The sequence below is a fragment of the Sinocyclocheilus grahami genome, unplaced genomic scaffold, assembly GCF_001515645.1.
Source record: "Sinocyclocheilus grahami isolate Dianchi unplaced genomic scaffold, SAMN03320097.WGS_v1.1 scaffold683.1, whole genome shotgun sequence".
NCBI classification, from domain to species: Eukaryota; Metazoa; Chordata; class Actinopteri; order Cypriniformes; family Cyprinidae; genus Sinocyclocheilus; species Sinocyclocheilus grahami.
Window position 1 is genome coordinate 283,221 of NW_015505862.1, and position 22,271 is coordinate 305,491.

General features: G+C 38.7%; 1 protein-coding gene across 1 annotated transcript in view; it reads right to left on the reverse strand.

The window, feature by feature from the left end:
• The window catches only part of lama1 (laminin, alpha 1), an 84,490-nt gene extending 71,561 nt beyond the window's left edge, over positions 1-12,929 (reverse strand). Inside the window, exon 1 of the mRNA XM_016243186.1 lies at positions 12,872-12,929. Within this exon, the coding sequence (XP_016098672.1) occupies positions 12,872-12,929 (58 nt within the window). The remainder of the gene's footprint in view (positions 1-12,871) is intronic.
• Between the last annotated feature and the right edge of the window lie 9,342 nt (positions 12,930-22,271).

Sequence of the window (22,271 nt, forward strand, 5' to 3'; positions counted from 1 at the left end):
CTAAGGTTTTGCCTGTGTATTTGAATCACGATCCAAACAAAGATGTTGCGTACATGTTATTTAGATTGTGAAATTTGAAACAAAAACAAAATGGTCTAACTTCAGCTTTGTGATACTACATAACAAAATCTGAACGAAACAAAAACAGCAGACGGGCTGAATGAGACGCAAATGTCACTCTCTGACAGCAGGTGGTGCTTAAACTGCAGGTATTTATAGGCTGCTGCCCCTTTAAGACCGAATGCACGGATCCAATATAATGATGCACGTGCGATTTCTTTCTCCACTGTTTATGTTAATTTAAGGCATGAAAATACTTGCCGAGATAGTTATTTTGAGATAATTTTGCGTGTATGTGTCCGTTCAAGTGAAAGAGGAATCAAGACTGTGTTCGTGCTCTGCCTGAAACGCCGCTCTGTATATTGTGCGCGCTTTGAGCGTGTGCGCGTGAGCACCGAACTGAATGCTTCATGCGCATGAATGGTTTAAAATGCTTGAATGTTTAAATTGGTAAGACTTAGAAACATGTGTAAATGATTAGGGCTGGGCAAAAAAAAATTGATTTTCTGATTAATTGTTTTTAAAAATGACGTCGAATCGATATCAATTCTCAAAAGCCGCGAATCGATATTTTCCAGTATTTATTTCAGCACACATTTAAAACAAGATCTGATTAACGTGAATCTTATCATTAGTCTTCTCCACTAGATGTCACCCTTATGCCGAGTTCACACTGCACGATTTTCAAACTCGTCGGATCGCTGTTGTTTTCACACTGCGTGACTACACAATAGGAAGAATCGCCGACAGCTCTGTCTGGTCCGCAAACTACGTTTCACAACAAAACACACGCGAGAAGGGATAAGGAAATAACGCGAGAACCCGCGTGTGTCAGACCGGAGTTCTCGCGAGCTGTAAGACTGTAATTATTTTAAATATATATATAGTCTGCAAATTGTCTGTGAGCTGATTTCCAGCTACAAGGAGAAAAAGAAAAACAGATTATGCAGGAGGGAGATGCAGCGAACAGGGATTGGGTGTTCTGCAAAGAGAGTTGCAGGCAAATAATTTTGCAGTGACTGTTATGCTGATGTTGTGGCTGGGCAAGCAAATGTTTGTGCTTATTTTTGTATGATATAATTGTTCATAAATCTATTAAAATACTGATATTCTGGTCTATAACTCCTCCCTGAACTTCCCGCTGCCCTGTATCTTGGTCTCTCATTGGCTGTAGGTCATCGCCGATGTAGTTTTCAGTCAGAAATCATTGCACACAGCATGATTGTGAATCGGCGACAGCTCCAGATATTTAGCAAGCCAAATATTTCGTGGGCGTCGGCGACGTGTCGGTGATTCCCTCAGAACGTCTTTGATCATTCACACTGCGTGATTGTCACTCGCTTGAACGAGCACCGATTTGCCTCCGATGTCGGGCATTTGTCGGCGATTTCGCAAAACCTGTCGGCGAGTGAAATATCGGGCTAATATCATGCAGTGTGAACTCTGCATTATTTACCCTGCGCGATGTTACAACAGAAATCCTGTCATTCATTCAGCGCTTATCATGGCGCAATTCGCAATGCTCAGGTGAAATGCTATAGTAATACTATAAACCTGCGGAAGCATCTGATATCACGCATAAGGCACCATGATTTCCACAATGAATGAATGGCGGATGGCACGGCGCACTGTTTTGTTTACTACACACAATATAATCAAGTGAGTGATTACAATATAATACAAGCAAGTGAACAACACGAATTAAGGAAGTGATTTTATGTGATGTTTACAAACAAATTTCGGGAGGAGCACGCACGGATAATTAACACGGCCAGTTCATCATTAGTGATTACACCATTTATCCAATCAGCGCAAGAGAAAACTCCCATAAATAACCAAGTACGCCCTACCTTCGCTATCTCTCGACTTTCAGCATCCCTCCGCCACCCCGACCTCGCACGTTCAGCATAGTTTCTACCCCAGCACGGGGAGAAGCACTCGGGGGGGAGCGCTATTTGGGCCGGGCTGAACACCGAGCTCGGTCCCCTCTCCCCGGACAGGGGGGGGTGCCCCGGGCTCGGGAGTCTTGCCGAGCTCGGAGCCCTCTCCCTGGACAGCACGCCAAATACGCATAACCCTTTATTAATTATAAGAAAGTGTGAACTCGTGAAATCACTGTTCAAGATAGCCGTCGGGCAGGGCAGTGATACATTTTGGTAGCCTGACTGGAAAACACAATAGCCCCGGGACATCGGGCTAGCGATTTTGCGAGCCCTGTTGTGGATTGCTGTGATGTTTTTATCAGCTGTTATCAGGTTTCATTCTGACGGCACCCATTCACTGCAGAGGAACCATTGATGAGTGATGTAATGCTAAATGTATCCAAATCTGTTCCCATGGAAAAACAAAAAAAAACAATACAAACAAACTCTACTGTACATCATGGATGGCCTGAGGGTGTTGACTTTTTAAGGAAATTTTCGTTTTTGGGTGAACTATTCCTTCAACCAGTCACAACATAAAGGCCCATTCACACCAAGGATGATAACTATAACTATGAATAATAGAACTGCAAATTTTACACCACAACAATAACAGCAAGGTGACACAAAATATGGTTGGAATTACTTTCAGAATGATTTTTTTCCAGTTGTTTAAGTATAAAAACCATTGGCAGGCAGCCAATCTGAATCCACCCAAATTTAAAGAGCATAAGCATTTAAAGAGACAGATGACAAAACTGCAGCGTGGGCTTACACAGAATGTTATCGTCCACTAATCAAATTGTGTTTTCATAATTTTTTGTCACTTTCTAGAGAACTACTATTTTTGTACTAGATTAAGTAGTGTACTAGAGTTCTGGGATGCTCGAGTGATGATCCTTTGTAATGATGATAATGACAATGGCAGTTGTGATTAGCTTTTATAACGACGATGACGGAGCGAAAAAGAGAAACAAACGGAGAAAATGTCAATAAAATGTGATCAATGATTGTAGCAGCGCTAGGAAATGAAAACGTGTACTCACGTCCCAGAACGCCAAAGGAGAATCGATTCGCCAGAGACGCCCTTAGGTTGCCAGATCCTCTTCAAATATCACTTCCTAGTGTGAGCAATTTTGAACCGCGTCGATTAGGTAAATAACAAATTAGGTTGGTTCGTAAAGGTGTTACATATATCAGCCGTGCACTGTAGAGCGCGCTGCTCCAGTGCTTTGAATGTCGCTGAAATCAAGTCTAGCGCACTGGCTGTGTCTCAAAACCTAGTAAGATGACTGCCTAGACATCATATGCGTTCACCTACAAATGCAGTTTAGGAGGCTCGCTATTTTGCCTCGCTGTGCTTCTCCAGTTAGAGCTCACTGTAACAGTAAGCTCCCATTTGCGCATCTCTCACTGAGAGAGCTGTGCAATAAAGCAGCCCATGCGAGCGCGTCAAGAATGATGTGTGTGTGTGTGTGTGTGTGAGAGAGAGAGAGAGAGAGAGAGTCTGTGCTGCTCCAGTTTGTCTGATTCTCCGAGGCGAGACGGTGGTGCATGGACGCAGCTCCAGATATTCCAGCAGCCGGTAAAAATGCAGCACTGTTTTTCTCTCTCTCTGGCACGCCGTCAGACAGAATCCATCCCCCGCTCCCAGCAGCCGCAGCAGCACCTCAGGGCTGGAGCATGAGGCGCACATCCATCAGATCTCCGGGAAAATATGGGACTTGATCGACACGGCAGCGCGTCGGATGTAGCGGTCGCGGGGCTGTGGGTGTGCTGCTGCTGCTGTTTCCTCAAGTGAAAGACTACTGGGTTCGGTTAGGGAGGAGGGGGGTTAGGTGAAAATGCAATTTGGGACATTGCGACAGTTCTGTAGCTCTTTTCTATCGCATTTTAAGCCACCCCAGAACATCTCGAAGCCGGAGCTGTTGGGACAGGCGCGAAACGGCAGGTGAGGCGATCGATACCCGCTCACCGATCATCACACCAGAGCTAAACAAATACAGAAATACATTACAGGCACATCCAGTGCTGTAGATTGACATTCGGGTTTGAACTTACAATGCTATTTATCGCTTAAGATTGGCATGGGTGTTTTATAACTGCGCCTCCGTGCCAAACGACTTCATTTGATACACTGTGCTGTTTGCTTGAGAATATTGGAACACTCTTTATTACAATGGCCATTCATTATTATCTATATAAATTAAATAATTTATATTGCTATTTATATACTACAAGTGCCAGAAATTAATGCTGATTATTTAATATTAGGGTATAAGACTACTTAGCACAATGTAGAAAAGTGAAAAGATGCAGTTTTTACCTTAACTAGCTGGTGTGACTTTTAAAATGTATTTAATGTAGGTTAATGTAGTCATTTAGCAATTTGATTCATAATATTCTTAAATGCAACCACATAATTGAAAGGGGTCATATGATGCGATTTCAAGTTTTCCTTTCTCTTTGGAGTGTTACAAGCTGTTCGTGAATGGATAAGATCCCTAAAGTCTCAAACCCAAAGAGATATTCTTTATAAAAGTTAAGACTGGTCCACGCCCCCCAAAAACGGCTCGTTCTAACACGCCCCCACATGTCTACCTCACTATGTGGGAAGATTTGCATAACGCCGCCCAAATGTTCACGCAACGAAAGAAGGCGTAACTTTATTGTTGCTGCCGCCATATCGTGGAGACGCTGTGTTTCGTTGTGAAAGCAAAACTACTTTGTTTGGTCTTCCAAAAGAGGACACGACTAGAAATCAGAGGTTAAGTTGTATTTACAACACTGTTCCAGAACAGTTCAACCCAAATATTCAGATGTGTGCAGCACATTTTATGGAGGACTGTTTCCTGATCCTGGTAGAGTAGACTATAATGCCGGCTGTTCTGACTCACAGACTGTAAGTACGTTTTTTATATTTAATATATAAATATATTAAATATAATAATTTGCCACTGACAATTCAAACGCGAGTTTTGGGCAGTGTAGAGTAGCACTTGTTGTTTGTCATTTCTCCGATCACAAATGCAGACATGGTTTTATGTTTACGCGGCGCGATGCAACGCAACGGTAAAAAGACAGTATAAGTCATTATAATCCATAATTATGTCCTCACTGGATGCAACAAATGCCTAGTTTTTAATGGGTTTTATTGTTTTTGTCTCGTCGCTCCGGCCGGACACGGCATCACAATATGGTGAGGGGCGTAACATTTCCGTCACACGCTTGAGGTATTCGGCCAATCACAATGCACTGGATAGCTGGCCAATCACAGCACACCTCGCTTTTCAGACCGATGAGCTTTGTAAAAATCAACACGTTTCAGAAAGGCGGGGCATAGAGGAGAAACAATAATGTACAGTATGTGGAAAATAATGTTTTTTTAATCTTAAATTCATAAAATCATAAACATATTGCATTACTATTTAGCAACATCATAAAGGCCGACAAAGCAAGCATGTAACACTGTGATATACAGTATGTACTGACTGATAATGTTATTGCCAGTGCACTTTATTTATTTATTTATAAATCCAAGATGGGATCATTGCTTCTTACACTTGAATTTATAGGGCAATGGGACAACATCAGCCCCCCTCTTTATAGTGCATTGTTATAATTTTTTTTTTCTTTTTTAATCTAAATTCTTCCTTGTGCAAAATTCTATTGCAGTTTATTTTTGCGTAATAAATTGTTCTCCCTCATGCTTTTTTGCTGATTCTTTGCTGACGCCAATTCAGACTATGAGGAGCCTTGAGCTATTTATAACTCAAGCACAATAACTTGCTTTGGGGAAAATGTCCTAGTGAGTCATTCAGTGAAGTCCTGATTTATTAAGCAATATTATCCAGGCATGCCTGGAAATAGTGCATATGGGTTTTATCATAATACAAACAAACTGCAGTGTATTTTTATTCACAACACACAGGCTACAGTGTCATGGTTTTTTGGACGGGTTTATTCACGGGCGCCTTTCACAAGAGTCTTGTGTTCACAGGAGCACTTTGTCATGTGCATGTGTCATCTGCATATAAAGCCTGAATAAGATGAGAAAGGATTTAAAAAATTGCACGGCAGCGATAGTCCCATAAAATATACAACATGTAAAACAATAACCCCAAAAACACAAATAATACAGATTATTTATGCTTGTCTTGAGTGTTTGCACTAGTGCTTAAAATTGTGTGGCTCTGCATAGTTTGCATGTGTTGAAGAAACCATACGCTGAATTTGTACTTCAAATTAGAGTGACATGGCATTCTCATTAATTAATTAATCTGATGTATTTCTCAGTCACGTCCTGTTTTTGGTAGTTTAGATGTCTTTGGTCTGCATTGTGTTCATATCAGAATTCCTTTGGAAGATTGTTTGTTTTGCTCTAAGGTTCGGATGCCAGCGTTCACACTTATTATAATGAAACAGAATAATCTGATTCATTTTATCCATTCATTTGCTAGATATTGGATTGAAAAATACTGATGTTACTCAAACTGGGTATAATAACTTAATTATAATAATAATTTAATTTAATAATAATTTTGACAATTTCTTATGCTATATTTGTAATATTTTTTATCAATTTGTTTTATTTCAGTCTCATTGATTTGAGCTTATTCACTACATTGTTTAAAATAAATCTAGCCAATATTATCCACAGGTAATGCTTTTTTCACTCAAAATCTGAGGTGCATGAGCTCAAATCAACAGGCCTACAATCAATCAGTCCCAAAAAGAAATACGAACCCCAAGATTTGGTGATAACATAGCATCATGAAAGATTGACAAGCAATTTTTAACATGGCTGGTCATTTTTGACCAGGAACCCCAAATTACGTAAAGGTTTACATAGTAAAATTATTAAATGTTGATGAAAATGATCAAGGCAAGTATTTTTGTAGTTTGTAGCAGCATTCTAAAAAAGACCCGGAATATGTTTCAGGAAAGTAAATAGTCATTGTTGACTTAATGTTGACTCACTTTTGACTCAAACATCCAAATGGGGAGGACTTGAAGTGTATTAAATGATTTTACTGTTATTAAGAGATTTTACCTGTCACCCACAAATCACTTCACTTGTGCTGCATAAAGTTATGTATTGGCAAAATTACAGACTTTAATGCAGTCGGATGCTACATGACAGTCTGACTCCCAGAGTCTGTTTGATGAGTTTGTGTGTGTGATAATGATAATGAGATCCTCATTGCATGCTTATTCATTCGCTTCAAAATGAGCATTTGTATATTGTTTTAAAAAAATGAAAAAACAAAGGAAATTGATGAATCACTTCATCTGCCATTTGTAACGTTATTATTCACCCATTATCCATTATTATCATACACATATGCTTCGTAAACCTAAAACCTTTTTTTTTTTTTACATTCATGTAATTCCAAATATATTTTGTACATACACTAAGAAAATTTGACGTAGAATCAGTTTTCATTTAGAAATTCCTAGTAAATTTGACAAATAATCACAGAAACAAGAAGTAACACATTGAATTAAAAGTAGAATTACTGAATTAGCTTTATTTACAACTTTGAAATACGTTTATATTTAAGAGTATTTTTTTACAGGATATTCAATAGTCTCACAAATAAATAAATAATAATAAATAAGCAGTTATGGTGGTGTGTGTATAGCAGTGTTTCTACACATTTCCCAGTGCTGTGTATCGCGTCTCACCACCCAGCCCTTCTTACAATTCCAGCTGATACTGTATTTGCAAAATCCTTATACCCACTTAGCAGCGACCCATATCTCAATGGACCGAATCATTTTCTTGTATCCCGATCTCTGTGCTAATGCTGTTGATATTGCATGTGAGTGGTGGGCTACAGAAATGGAATCCGACTCCCTCAGCTGTCTTAATTAATTGCCGGCCACATTTTAGCCTCTTTCACTCTTGCTGATTTACTCCCTCAATCATTGATTATTTAGGAGCTGTATTTTCTCTGGTGTACTCTCTTCCCAAAAGCACTCACTCTGAATCAGTCAGGCCTTGTGCACCAGCTCCTTTTAATGGAAATCCAAACTGATCGATGGACAGTCAGAGCAACCCATCCCGCTGCGGGCTGGAGCTGTTATAATGTTGGACTGGATGATTCTCTCTTTTCAAGTGGTGGAAAGTCAAAGAGCTGCAGCTCCAGTGATGAAAGTAAACATGCTTATTATGCATCATATGTTATAAGAGGCATATTTCAACTTATCTGTTTTGAAAGAAGTCTCTTCTGTTCACTAAGGCTGCATTTATTTGTTTTCAACATTGATAATAATCTGAAATCTTTTTTGAGCATCAGATCAGTATATTAGAATGATTTCTGAAGGATCATGTGACACTGAAGACTGGAGTAAGGATACTGGAAATTCAGCTTTGATCACAGGAATAAATTACATTTTAATATACAGTGGGGCAAAAAAGTATTTAGTCAGCCACCAATCATAGAAAACAGTTATTTAAAATTTTTAATGAATATTTTGCTATTAGATGCTATTTTAATGTATTTTTGATCAAATAAATGCAACCTTAGAGAGCAGAAGATATTTTTAAAAATGTTTTCAGTAACATTTATAATGAATATGTTATGGAGCATATATTTTAGCAAAATGCCCCTCTCTACAGTTTATTTTTCTATCTGACTAATCAGTTTATGGTCACCAAATATGTTTTTTTCTGAGGTAAATGTGACGTTACGTAACATTTATAGGCCTATTGACGTCTTTGCGCGGCTGAAACACAGATTGAGGGATTACATGAGACAGGATACGGATTGTAAAATTGTACTCTTTCTTTTAACTTACCTTCGGATGCTTAGTCATGTTTATTTTGTGCTGAAACTGGTATTAATGTGGAGGAGATGATCAGTTCACGTGCGCCTCATGTTGCTACAGCGATCTGACACTCCACATTAAACAGAGCCAAAATGGCATTTATTGTTTGAATACTGCAATTCAATGGACATAATTTGAAATCTGAGACTTTTTCATATTAAAGTACCAAAGCACAATGCTTATTGCAATATATTGGATGGGAGGTGCCCTTCAATGTTCCGTCCATTAACTGAAAACAGGCTAGACTAATAGATTCTTGGGATTTAAGAATCAATATCGTTCCGTAAAAATGAGAATCGATTAATATCGAGATATCTATATTTTTTTTACCCAACCCTACTGCTTACCTGTGCAGATCTCAGTGGCACAGTGCTGGGGGGCTATGGGTGTTTGCAGAGGTGTTGTTAAAAAAGGCAGCTGTGTGTGGTTTGTAAGGATTTCTGAGTGTTTTGTTGAGTGTTACTACGCAGTTGCCATGGTGTTGTGGGTGCATTGCTCGGTGGTTACTTACTGGCCCAACAAATAAAAGACCACCTGGGGCTGGGCGATAGGGCACATAATAAAAGCTTGACATTTTTTTTTCAGAAGGTTTAGCAGATTCAAGAAAATGATTTAGATTTTTCTAACATTTAACTAGTCAACCTAAAAATGTTACTACATGATTCAAGTAACATTCTCTTTATTAAAAAGTTATTTTCCAAGTGCAACACATAAAGCAGATTTTTGCATTACACTGCGCTGCTTTTCCATTGTTGTTTTTTTTCTGTGGGAACATGCGTTTGATGGATGTGTTTGACCACTGTGTTTGCGTCCTCGCGCCTTTTGCAGTGTCTCGTGCATGACAGGCCCTCCTAAAAATGGCTCACAAGTTAAAGGTGCAGTAGGAGATCTTGGAAAATGCTAACTTTAGCCTGATAGCACTGAAAGTGAACGTCCCACCCTCCCTACAAATCGCTGTCCAAAGCCACGCCTCCTGAATGCATGAATGCGAAGTTCGCGAACACATCAGACGGCCAGAGACAACATTACTAGGCTACATTATATGTCATTTACCGGTGAGAAAACGTTATAGTACAGTTAATAAAAGGTTCCGAGCATTTTGATTGGACGAACATTTCTTGGTCCTACGCCTTCCACAGAATATATAAAGACAAAAATGAAATACAGTTAGACCACTTAACTTAATGATTGCTATCGGGATGTGAAGAGACTTTCAACCAGCATAACAAAAAATGTTTCTGAAGACAATCACCTATTGCACCTTTAAAGTCACCATGAAATCAAAATGGAAAATTCTTATTTTTTAATGGAATACTGTAGTGTTTATTATAAATAATTTATCCGTGCACTTCATTATTTTTTAAAAATTCATGTGCCCTCGTACTCTTTAATCAAAAACGTTAGCCTCCCCTCCCCCTCAAAACGACTCATCTTCTCTTTCGGTCACGAGCTATGGCGCAAGGGCGGAGCTAGTGACGTGAGGGGTAAACGCTGGGATAAACGACAGGGGGAAAAACTGAAGCTGATGCTTCACTTTATAGCACTGACACCAGTCATGAGGGAGTACAAACATTGAAAAGATATTATGACAACATTACTCTTAGGACATCGCAAACTATTTTTTTTCATGAATATGACTTAACCTGATGGAGGACACGCTCAGTCATTCAGGCAGTCTGTCTCTCTCTCTCTCTCTTCTCTCTCGCGCGCGCTGTTTAGGCATGTTTTGTGTAGTTGATCGTCGTCGTCATCCTTAATAAATAAAACATTTATTCATGCTTGGGTGTCGGCTGTGAATCCAGTGGAGAGAAATCCCCCACAACTAACTGCAAACTGGCATTCAGATCTGCCTCCATTTTGTTAGCAACGCCCCACCTTCCAACGATCCAATCAATTCGCGAAGGACAAAATCAAGTCGCGCCCTCTCATTTCAGATGCCGTTACACTCAGATATACAGTACGTCACAGCAGAGAAGAAAAGACAATCGCAACTTCCGTTTCATGCCGACTTTAAAGGTGCAGTATGTAAAATTGTCAGCTAGTGGTTGTAACGGGTGCTGCAATCCAAATTCAAAATATTGGCGAGAGTTGTTTCTTTCGTCCCTCCTCCTCAGACTCAATGATCACACGGGTTGACAGGTTGAGGACACGCAGGAATGAGCACAATTTAAACAGAAGGCAGCAAGCTTTACATTGACAATTGATGAGTTGATTTATCTGTGTTTTAATATTCCTCTGGTCATAGAGTTTTTTAGATGGATGCTGGGGCTTTTTAGATCTGGTAGAATCAGCGATCTCTGATCCAGGTTGTTTGCTGGCTTCCATGGCTGCAATACGCTGTGATTTTTGCCAACTGGCAACCCGGGGTGTCAAAATACTATTGGGTAAATTGGCAGTGGGTGATATCGCACAGACCAAAACAAAAACAGACATCCCGACACAGAACATTTAACAGCAGAATAACTGGCTTTAGCATTGTTTTTCAGAGAAACAAGTATGTCGACTTAGCATGTTTCGGCTTTATTTTAAAGCTGCAGTCCGTAACGTTTGGTGCTTTACCAGTTAATAAACAGAACTGCATGCATCTTGTGGAAGAGCATGGTAGCTGGTGTAGGGCCCTATTATTTCTGCGATGCGGAAAACGCAGACGGAATTGTGGAATCCATTTTACAGTTTAACGCGGAATGTCACAGAATTTGCCAAAGTTTGGATGAATTAATCAAAACTAGGTCATTACACTTCAATCAGATCGTAATATGGACTAATATTTGTAAAAAAATTAAGTTGCAAAAAGACTATTTAAATATGAATCCTGCATGTTCTATGTGTCTCTGTGTTAATGAATGGCGCAGATGCTCGTACTGAAGCGTGCATGATGCTCGCGGTGATTTCAGCCTCTGCTGCCTCAATATACGAGTATGTAAATACGTGAACAACATCTCCCGAGCTGCTCTGAGAGTCACTTCCAGAGCACTTTACCGTTTCATTTGAGTAAAACTAGCATCATATCATACACAACACACAGAAATGTAAAGGTATTCACGGCAACCCATTCAAAATAAGAGTTCGGTTTAACTTGAAGATATTGTGGCAGAAATACATTATTATTGTTCAGCAGAATGTACGTAATACTACTACTAAAATTATTAAAACCTTATTTTTTAAAAGGAATAATCATACAATATTTAAATAAAAATTATTTAATTTTCATTAATGAAAAGATAAATTAAAGGAACACTCCACTATTTTTGAAAACAGCTCACCTAGAGTTAAACAGTTGAGTTTTACCGTTTTCGAATCCGTTCAGTCGATCTCCGGGTCTGGCGGTAGCATTTTTAGCTTAGCTTAGCATAGATCATTGAATCTGATTAGACCGTTAGCATCTCGCTCAAAAATGACCAAAGAGTTTCTATACTTTTCCTATTTAAAACTTGACTCTTCTGTAGTTACATCGTGTACTATGACCGACGGAAAATGAAAAGTCCCTCATATTTTCTAGGCCGATATGGCTAGGAACTATACTCTCATTCTGGCGTAATAATCGAGGAACTTTGCTGCCATACCATGGGTGCAGCAGGCACAATGATATTACGCAGCGCCTGAAAATAGGCTAACTTCCGTCAATATAACCAACGTGACCACCTGCTTGCACTGCTGGGGACTATTTTCAGGCGCTGCGTAATATCATTGCGCCTGCTACACCCATGGTACGGCAGCAAAGCTCCTTGATTATTACTCCACATCGGTTCCTACCAGAACCAGTCTAAAATTGTCCAAATATAAAAACTTATTATAGGTGTACCGTAGTGATTACGTATACATGTACTTACTATTATAATAACTATAAATTATGCAATTACATGCAAGTAACCCTAAATCAAACCCTAATCCTAACCCTAACCATATAGTAAGTACATGTAGTTAATTATTATTACTCAGTACTTAAATCTATAATTACATTGTAACAATGACACCTTAAAATAAAATGTAACCCATGTTTCTTAAATATCTGTATTTTTATGCTTAAGTACAGTCAAAAAAAAAATACAAAATACCACTCCTTTCAACTTGTGTCTCGTAACTTGTGTCTTTTTCCCATTTCATTGCCCCCATCTTGCGTTTTTCAACGCAAGAACGCATTCTGTGTGAATAGCCGCTTAGGACTAGCAATATGTTTTATGTAAGGAGGAAATGTATCTGGTTTATTGTAATGCAATCATGATTTCAAAGAGTAGGGTGAATTCAGATTGATCAGGACACTTCAATAACAAAAAGTCTCCCAATCGTTTGATTTTGTAAACTATCCAATACACACAATAATAAAATATAGTTATATAGTTACATTATCTCAAACAGTCTGTCAAAGTGCAAAATTGCTACAAATGTAAACATCAATGCAAGAACAAAATGAATGCAACTTGAACTAGATATGGAGGAGTCGTAAAATAAGCAGGTTAAACTCACAGCACATGCAGAATTTACTGACTGTGAATGGAGCCACTCTGAGACGTCAATCATCAGCTGCGTGCATGAACACTGCACTTTGTTGTGGAATGCCGCCGCAACGACAAATGATAAGCACACTACTGTATCGCGATTTTATTTCATGGTTCATCATTGTAAAATAGACATTTGATATAGAGTGCAATAAAGCAGGAACATTAATCAGTTTAAAAAAGCTATTATTCACCTCCCGTATATGCTTTAAGTCTTCGACGTAGACCGCATTTTAATCTTTGTTTTGCATAAATTACAGTTGATTCATGTGAAATATCCACTCCTGTACATCCCTTGCAAAATCATTAGACAATCTCTTGTCGGTGGACAGACTGTAAAGCCGTGAGATGCGTAATATACACCACAGATGGCAGTAATGAACAAATTTAGTTTGTGAGCTAGCCAGAATGCATAACAGGCTCGTGACTTGTCAGAACGCAAAACAGAATGTAGCGTTTGGTCGTGCTACACCGCTACTTGCTGGAAAAAGTAGTTAGCTACTGGAAAAGCTACACTGTTTTAAAAGTAGCAGAGCTACCGTCACGCTACTGAAAAATGTAGTTACGTTAATAGCGTCGCTACTTGTAGCTAGCTACTCCCCAACACTGTGAGGCAAAGTGAAGTCAGTTTTTTGTTGCGCATTTAGGAATTTATTTGGTAGATGTGTTTCCGTCATAGTTTATGCATGTTTTCTTTTTCCAAAAAAAAAAAAACAGACCTCAATTGATCGCATATGTTTTTTTTAATGCACATTTAAAAGTTTTTATTCACATCTTGACATTTCCGTCTAGTGTTTTTTTATGCAATATCTCAAAATGTGCATTCAAATATGTGGATGGAAAAATATGGGATTTTCCCACTTTTATTTGCCGTCTGCCAGGAAACAAACTATGAGTCTGATCACTTTGAACAGTATTACCACACCGTTTCCTCAACCAGCCACACGATTTGATTCGTTATTCATTTCTAAACAATGTGGGCTGAGTTATAGCAATAACAATAGTGAGCATTGCCTTATCATGCAGAACTAATAAGGTCAGGGCAGATGCAGTGGACAAGGTGAAGATAAATCAAGACTTGGAGTTTGGTGTTGGTTTATTGATCCTTAAGCTGAGGTTAAATTTAAATGACGCCATTTAGCTGGCAGGATGTTTGTCCTAATAAGATCATTGATTGGTTGATTAACAGCATTGTGAAACTGTTGAATGAATTACACCAATGAGAAAGATGATTTTTGAGCCTCTGTCACAACGGTTGTTATAATAAGTAGCCCTAAAGAACAGAAAGAGATGATGACACTATTGGGAGCCTGTTTCCTTCATTGTGTTTGAAGAGGAAGATACGTTTGGCATTAAAGACGGTCAGTTAGATGGCAGTGGCCTTGCTTAGTCAACAGGAATAGATCAATGCATGCGATGGGAGGCTGCTTGACCTTTGCCTAGTAGGTCAGGTTTCTCAGATCACGAATGGAGTTATTTATATAGGACAGACGAGTGTCTACCAATAATATTTCATCATATTATTTAGCCGAATACTTAGATTATCTTTTTACCTTTGATTGAGCTGTGCAGGAACAGAAAAATGTGAAGAATACATGAAGGAGATGTTCAGTATATTTCAAGAAAATAGGGGGGAAAGTGTTGCAGTGCATGAGATGGAGGATCAGTTGTAGACAAATTATTCTTCACTTTGTAGAAGTGAAGTGTGTAGTAATATAAGTAGTATTTAGTGTTACTTTTTGGAGGAGTAAATAACAATACATTGTTATTTCTAATGGAACGTAACACTTTGCATTCTTTCTTCTCACTCTCATTTGGCTAAAGGCTGGAATACACTATACATTTTTTCCCAGATATTTGTTTGGCCTGGGCTGAAATATCGATTTCGTGATTTTAATCGATTCTCATTTTAATGAACCAATATCGACTGCTAAATCCCAAGAATCGGTCTATGCTGTTTTCAGTTGATGCGTGAACAAAACTTAAAGAAACATTATTTTTAGCGTGCCTATCATCCAATAAAGCGCAGTAAGCTTTGTGCTTCGTTACTTTTGAAATGTAACAAAGTTTCAGCTTTTAAGCTCTGTCAAATTGATTATGAAATTCAAACAATAAATACAGTTTTAGCACTCTTTAATGTGGCGTGACAGATTAATGTAGCTGCCTCGGTTCAAACGGCACGAGATCAGATCAAACAGCTTGTACACAATGTGTAATGTAACGTTACATCAGAAAAGCCTTTCAATGTTCATAAACTTGATAGTTAGCTACATAAATGTTAGCTACAAATAAGGAGCATTTTGCTAAAATATGCACTATATTACATTCAATATAGTTTTATTCAACCTGTTCTTCAATATTTATGTAGCCTATGTTTTAGTAGATCCGTCAAGAACACAAGTTCACAGGGATCCATGAAAAGGACTAAAAATGCTCTATCATTAATGCCAGGCCAGTAGATGGCGATGTTAATTTGTAAAGAAACCTATAGAGACGGATGCCTGTTGGCTGAACACGTAATACACATGTGCATAATATTAGCGTTTTCACAAATTTGCATTATCATAGTTTAAAGTGAGACAATAATGGTATCTTTTTCAAAAACGTACACTTTGAAACTTGTTTTCAGGCCCCTAAAATGCTGCCATTGTGTAAATGAACGGGCAAAATGCATAAAAAGTTTTTGTCTAAACACCCCTAAATTGAGAGAGACTTTTTCCTTGGAAAACAATTCTATACCTGATTGCATATATATCCAAATGAATCAATATCAAATAGAACTGAATCAAGATTGAAATCGATTCGCAAGCTTGTTGCGAATCGATACCCTCTCAATACCCAGCCCTAATATTTGCCCAGATTTGCAGTCTGGAGAAGTTGACGCTGTAGTTGCAGAAAGTCCGAAGAAATCTGCAGATTCGAGTTGACCGATTTCACGGAAAATCAAGCAGTATGATGGACACACACTCTGTTTTTTGCTTCAGACTGAACCCATCCATCCAGAGGATTTCAAATATGTCTGATATTTTGAGCTGATTTTAAAGCACATATTGTGTTCATCTGTCATGCGTCTCCGAGGCATGTGTTGCATATATGCTGCATGCCGAAGCATTTTAGCGAGTACAAGCTCAGTATCAGTGCGTCCCTACATCCCTGCCATTTTTGGCTCCACATGAAAAGGCTGCACTCGACACTTCTTGCTACACTGTAGAGTGTCATTTCCCGAACCCGCAGCCGTTTCATCCTCCCAGAGCTCCCGTCCTCTCCGTCACTGACAGCAGCATGACATCTCTCTGCCTTTGATAATACGCAAAGAAATATTCATCACTTCTGCCCTTGAGAAACAAACTTTGCTATAGAAATAACAGCGATACTTGGCTCTGAGCGGGTCGCCAACGCATTTTTATCTCTCTGTGCTCAGTGCCACTGCAATTTTCTGCACTTCAGCCGTTGTGCGTCGCACTGCATTTTTCTTTTGTGTGAAATCTGATTGAAAGTGATAGAAAGGGCTCGACTGGAGTGGATGAATTGGGCAGTTTTTTTCCGAGAGAGAAGAGAAAGAAAATCTGTTTTCATTTAAAACGAGACGAGAAAGTCTCCCGTCTGACTGCACCGCTCACCCACGTCTCTCGCAGCGCTGGGCTGCATCGCATGCGTCAGAGGAACCGACGTGAGTTCATTTGTACTCTTTTTCCCTCGCATCCTCTTTTAAGGCTGCCGACTCGCCCGCCATCCACTAAATAAAGAAACAAATCATTTATTCAGCAGCCTGCAAGGCACTCTACGGCCCTATGACCTGCCTGTCCGGGCCCAAAATAGAGACGGTCTGTGTGCGGCGCTGGATTAAGTGATTCAAATCCCACCACACTGGAGTGGCCATTAGTTACAGAGCGATCCTTACAAGACCCGAATTGCATTTAAAGGAATAGTTTGCTTGAAATGAAAATACTAACCAATTTACTCACCCTTATGTCATTCCAAACATGCATGACTTTGTTTTTTTTGTTTGTTTTTTTTAAATGGCACACTAAAAGAGAAATTCTGAAGTGCCACTTCTTTTCCATGTAGTTTCAAGCAGGGGGAACTGACACAATTATTCACCATAAAGGCATCATGAAAGTATGGATTGTGTTCCAAGTTTTTTTTTTTTTGTGGTGAGAAACCGACTGAAATAAAAATCGAATTGTTCAACTGATCAGTTTGATTCACAAATGAATCGTTCAGATGATTTTGTGAACCTGATCAAATGATTCATCAAAGAGATCCATCTCAAAAGAAAAACTCAAAATGAAAAGTGACTTTTGTTCTGTTCCTCACACAAAGCTATTGTATGGCTTTAGAAGACTTGGAATGTAGTGCACAAGCCATATGCACTACTTTCATAATATGTTTTTGAAGTTTGAAAGATTCAGTCCCCATTCATTGTACACTACTGTTCAAGAATTAGGGTTTTAAAAAGGTTTTTGATTCAACTCATCATATGACTAAATTTATTTAATGAAAAATACAATAAAAACATTAATATTGTGAAATATTATTGCAATATACAGTAACTGTTTTCTATCTAAATATATTTTAAAAAGTAATTTACATGTGATCCTTCAGAAATCATTCTAATATGCTGATTTGCTGCTCAAGAATCAATTGAAATTTGATAAAGAAATGTTTTGTAACATGATGCATCTCTTTATTCTCACTTTTGAACAATTTAATGCATTCTTGCTAAATAAAATTATGAATTAATGAAAATAATGAGAAAAATAAATAAATCTTACTGACCCTAAACTTTTGAACAGTGGTGTGATTGCAAGGGAAAGCATGTAAAAAAAAAAAAATATATATATATATATATATATTTTTTTTTTTTTGTATAAAAGTAAGTCATACAGGTTTGGAAAGACATGATGGTGAATAAACAATGACCGATTAGATATGAATATTCATATTTTGTGTGAACTATTTCTTTAAGTCTTCCCCCTCTGTTGGAAAGAGAGGAAGTTGACTGGGCTTTGGATTCCAGCAAACAGCATTACTCCATCAGAAGTGCAGCGTTTGAGTGATGTACCCTGAATCGGAAGAGTAGGTAATTAAAATCAGTGCATATTTGGAACACAACGAGCATACTAATAGATCCAGAGTACTGCACCAGCGTTCTGGAGCATTCGCTACTGCCTTCTGAAGTATGACTCATGTCTGGCACGCCATACTTAGCGCAGAGTTACATTTCTGAGTGCTATTGTCTCTGGATATTGGTGTTGCTTTGGTGGTGGTGGGAGGGGGCGGTTGGAATAAATGACAGGTCTATAGCATTCTGTAATCTAACTAATGGTGAAGCTTATTATAACCATACAGAGCAGTCAGCTGTGATTTAACTGAGAAATATTATTGGTGGTGTTTGCTAACGCAAGCATCATTATTACTATTGTACACACTTAAGGTTATGAGTTCAAATAACAAACTAGGGCTGTCAACATTTTTTCGAATTTAAAATATTCATCGAATTTAAAATAAAAATCCACATTCGAATGCAAAAACGTTGCATTAAAATTTTAGGTGTGCGTCAGGCAGCCTTATCAGTGGTGCACAAGATGCGATGACGATGTAAGTGTCATTGCATTTTAATACTTTTGTTAGCATATCCAGTTGAACCCATTAGATGCGGCGCTGCTACGTTGTTCATTCAAAATATTGTGGGAAAAAAAAGAACATCAATGCAGAGATGATGTTATTTACGTCAAAACCGAAACCAAACCGCTCACACAGAACGCATATAGAGGGACGTCTATCACCGTTGCACTCGCGTCTCGCACAAGAGAGCCGCATGTTTAGAAAGCCATGGAAAATTAATGTAAGTTCTACTTTTTAAAAACATGTCTCAAGACTTTATGGCAGGTTTTCCCCATCCTACTGCATCTCAAGTTTTTAAATGAAGAAAGTACTCTTTGTGATGGGTTTTCGGGCCTTTGTATTAAACTATACATACATACATGATTCTGTTTTGTTTCTAATTGTTTAAGCAACTTTAATTGTATAAGGTTTATAAACATTATTTAAAAAATCTTTTTCAAAGATAGTCATGTTATTTTATTATGCTTTGAAGAAACTTGCATAATATGTTGATCGATGCGCCCTCTTGTGGCCTCAGGAGAGAAGTCAAAAGCTTCCCCCCCCCCAACTGAAATTATGCCTTTTAAATTCGAATATAATTTGAATATTGATAATATTTAAGTACAAAATTTGAATGTAGTTTTTGACATTTTGACAGCCCTATCACAAACCCTAAGTAGAGACGCCCAGTGACTTGGATCAATACGTGATCACCTATCAACCACCATAACACTTTAACATCCACATAGCAACATGCTAAAATTACTCAGAACACCCTAGCAACCACCCAGCAACACCCTAACAACTTAGCAACCATATAGGAATGTTTAAACACTAAGAACACCCTAGCAACCAAACGGCAACACCCTAACAACCGAGTGGAAACCTAGCAACCACATAGTAGTGTTCTAAAAATCACCTAGAACACCCTAGCAACCACCCAGCAACACCTTAACAACTTAGCAACCATATAGGAATGTGTTAAAACACTAATGATGCTTCTCCACTGCATGGTACAACTCTGCACGGCACGGCTCGGTTTGCGTTTCCACTGCAGTTTAGTACCGTTTTAGAGTGGGCGGGATTATTCATATTTGGTTGTAGTTGCGCCGCCTCTACTGCCGCGACTCCTGAAAAACTTTTTCATTCTTTGTCACCCCATCAAGCTCTCGTTGGATCCGCTCCTCTGCTATCAATGAGAGGAATGTCTGTACTTCCTCAACAGACAACGAAAAAGCCACTTTTTTGGTTGTTAAAAAAGGTGCGCTCATTCAAAACATTGCATTCGATCCTTCCGGCTGTGCCGATTTAAATCTAGCGGTTCTATTGTGTTTGTGTCACAAGTTCAGTGACAATTCTCTCCGGCCAATCAGTGATCAGCAGAGTTTACACGTCACGTTTTGGTAATGGTACGGATCACTTGGAACCTCAACCGAGGTGGTACTAAAAAAGTACCAGGTACTGTACCCAGTGGAAAACCCCCCAAAAGTGAACCATACCGAACAGTACCGTGCCGTTCCATGCAGTGGAAAAGCGCCATAAGAACACCCTAGCAACCACCCAGCAAGACGCTAACAACCACCCAGAGCCCTAGCAACCACATAGCAGCATGCTAAACCACTCAAAACAATCTAGGACTCATCAACAGCCCAGAACACCCTAGCAACTGCATAGCAACATAGAAATAAATAAAACCTGAAGAACCACATCAAAACAACCTGACAACCTCTTTAGCATTGTAACAATGAATTGTCAAATGCCAGTTACTTTTATAATGTAAATAAAGTTTTAATACAGCTAATGCTATATTAAAGGGGTCATCGGATGTCCATGTTTCACAAGTTGGTGCGATTCTTTAGGGTCTAAGTGGTTTAAATGCTAATGAGCTCTGCTCACTCTACTCCTCTCTTCCGTTAAAGACACCATTCTTATTCATGCAGTTATAACTGCTCACTCAAAAACTATTTAAAATACATTTGTAAATGACCTTAGACTGCCTTAGAACGAAGGGGAAAAAATGGAAAAAACCTCTCTCCTGAGGCCAGAGGAGGGCACATCGAGCAAAATATTACTAATGCACCTTTATTAAAGCAATAAAATAGCATGACTATCTGTGAAAAAGTACATAATGTTTATAAACCAAATATAATTAAGTTGCTTAAAATCATATCATATAAATCAAATCATATATGCATATTTAATACAAAGGGACAAAAGCCAATCACACAAAGTACTTTTTTCATTTAAAAACATGAGATGCAGTGGGATGGAAAAAAAAGAACGCTATAAACATAAAAGTTGAACTTACTTTAATTTTACATGGCTTTCTAAAAATGCAACTCTCTTGTGCGAGATGTGAGTGCAACGGTGATAGATGTCTCTCTAGAAAAATATGTGTTCTGTGTGAACGGCTTGGTTTCAGTTTTGACGTAAACAAGAACTTCTTCGCATTGATGTTCTCTTTTTCTGCAATATTTTTAATGGAACAACACAGCAGCGACGCATCTAGTGGGTTCAACTGGATAGACAAAAACATTAAAAAGCAACAACACTTACATCGTCGTCGCATTTCTTGCGCCACTGATAAGGCAGCCTGACGCACACCTAAAATTCGAATGCAACATTTTTGCATTCGAATGTGCATTTTTATTTTGAATTTGACAAATATTCTAAATTAGAATTTTTATTTGACAGCCCTAGTTCAGATTTTTTTTCGTCTGATGTCCCCTTACAGTAAAATAATAAATACAGTATGGTATGCAATTCAGCTGATATTAAGACAGACACACTTTTCTAAATATAATTTTTAAATAATGTGATGGTCCTGCTTTATTGTACTGTGGTGCTATAATGATGTAAAGGGATGGTAATAGATGCTAATACCGTGGTACCTCGATATATACCATCACACTGAATTACTATATATCATATTTATGTACTATTGTATCTGGCAACCCTGGCTTGAACTACGGGTGGTTCATAGGGTCAAATAGAATTGCTTTTATTGGCCAATACCAATTAATGGCCAATATATTGGTGCATTCCTAATGGTTCGTGTGCCTCTTAAGGTTCATGTGTCCAGTATTTGCCTGCCTGTGTGTTGTTATCTTATCGGCAGGTCTGTTTACCTCACCAGTTGTTGATTCTCTTCCCCGAATGCTCTGCACCTCTTCCATGGAGTGTGTCTCGCTCTACTGGGGTATGCCCTACTTACGGCATGTGTGTGTGTGTGTTTTGAGAAGCTAATAAGGCAGTCTTAGAGCCTTTGCATGGAAGCAGGTCAGTTGGATCCCTCTCGGTTGGGAGGCTGTGATCTCCGCAGCTGTCTGATGGCTGTGTGGAGGCTCCGGCG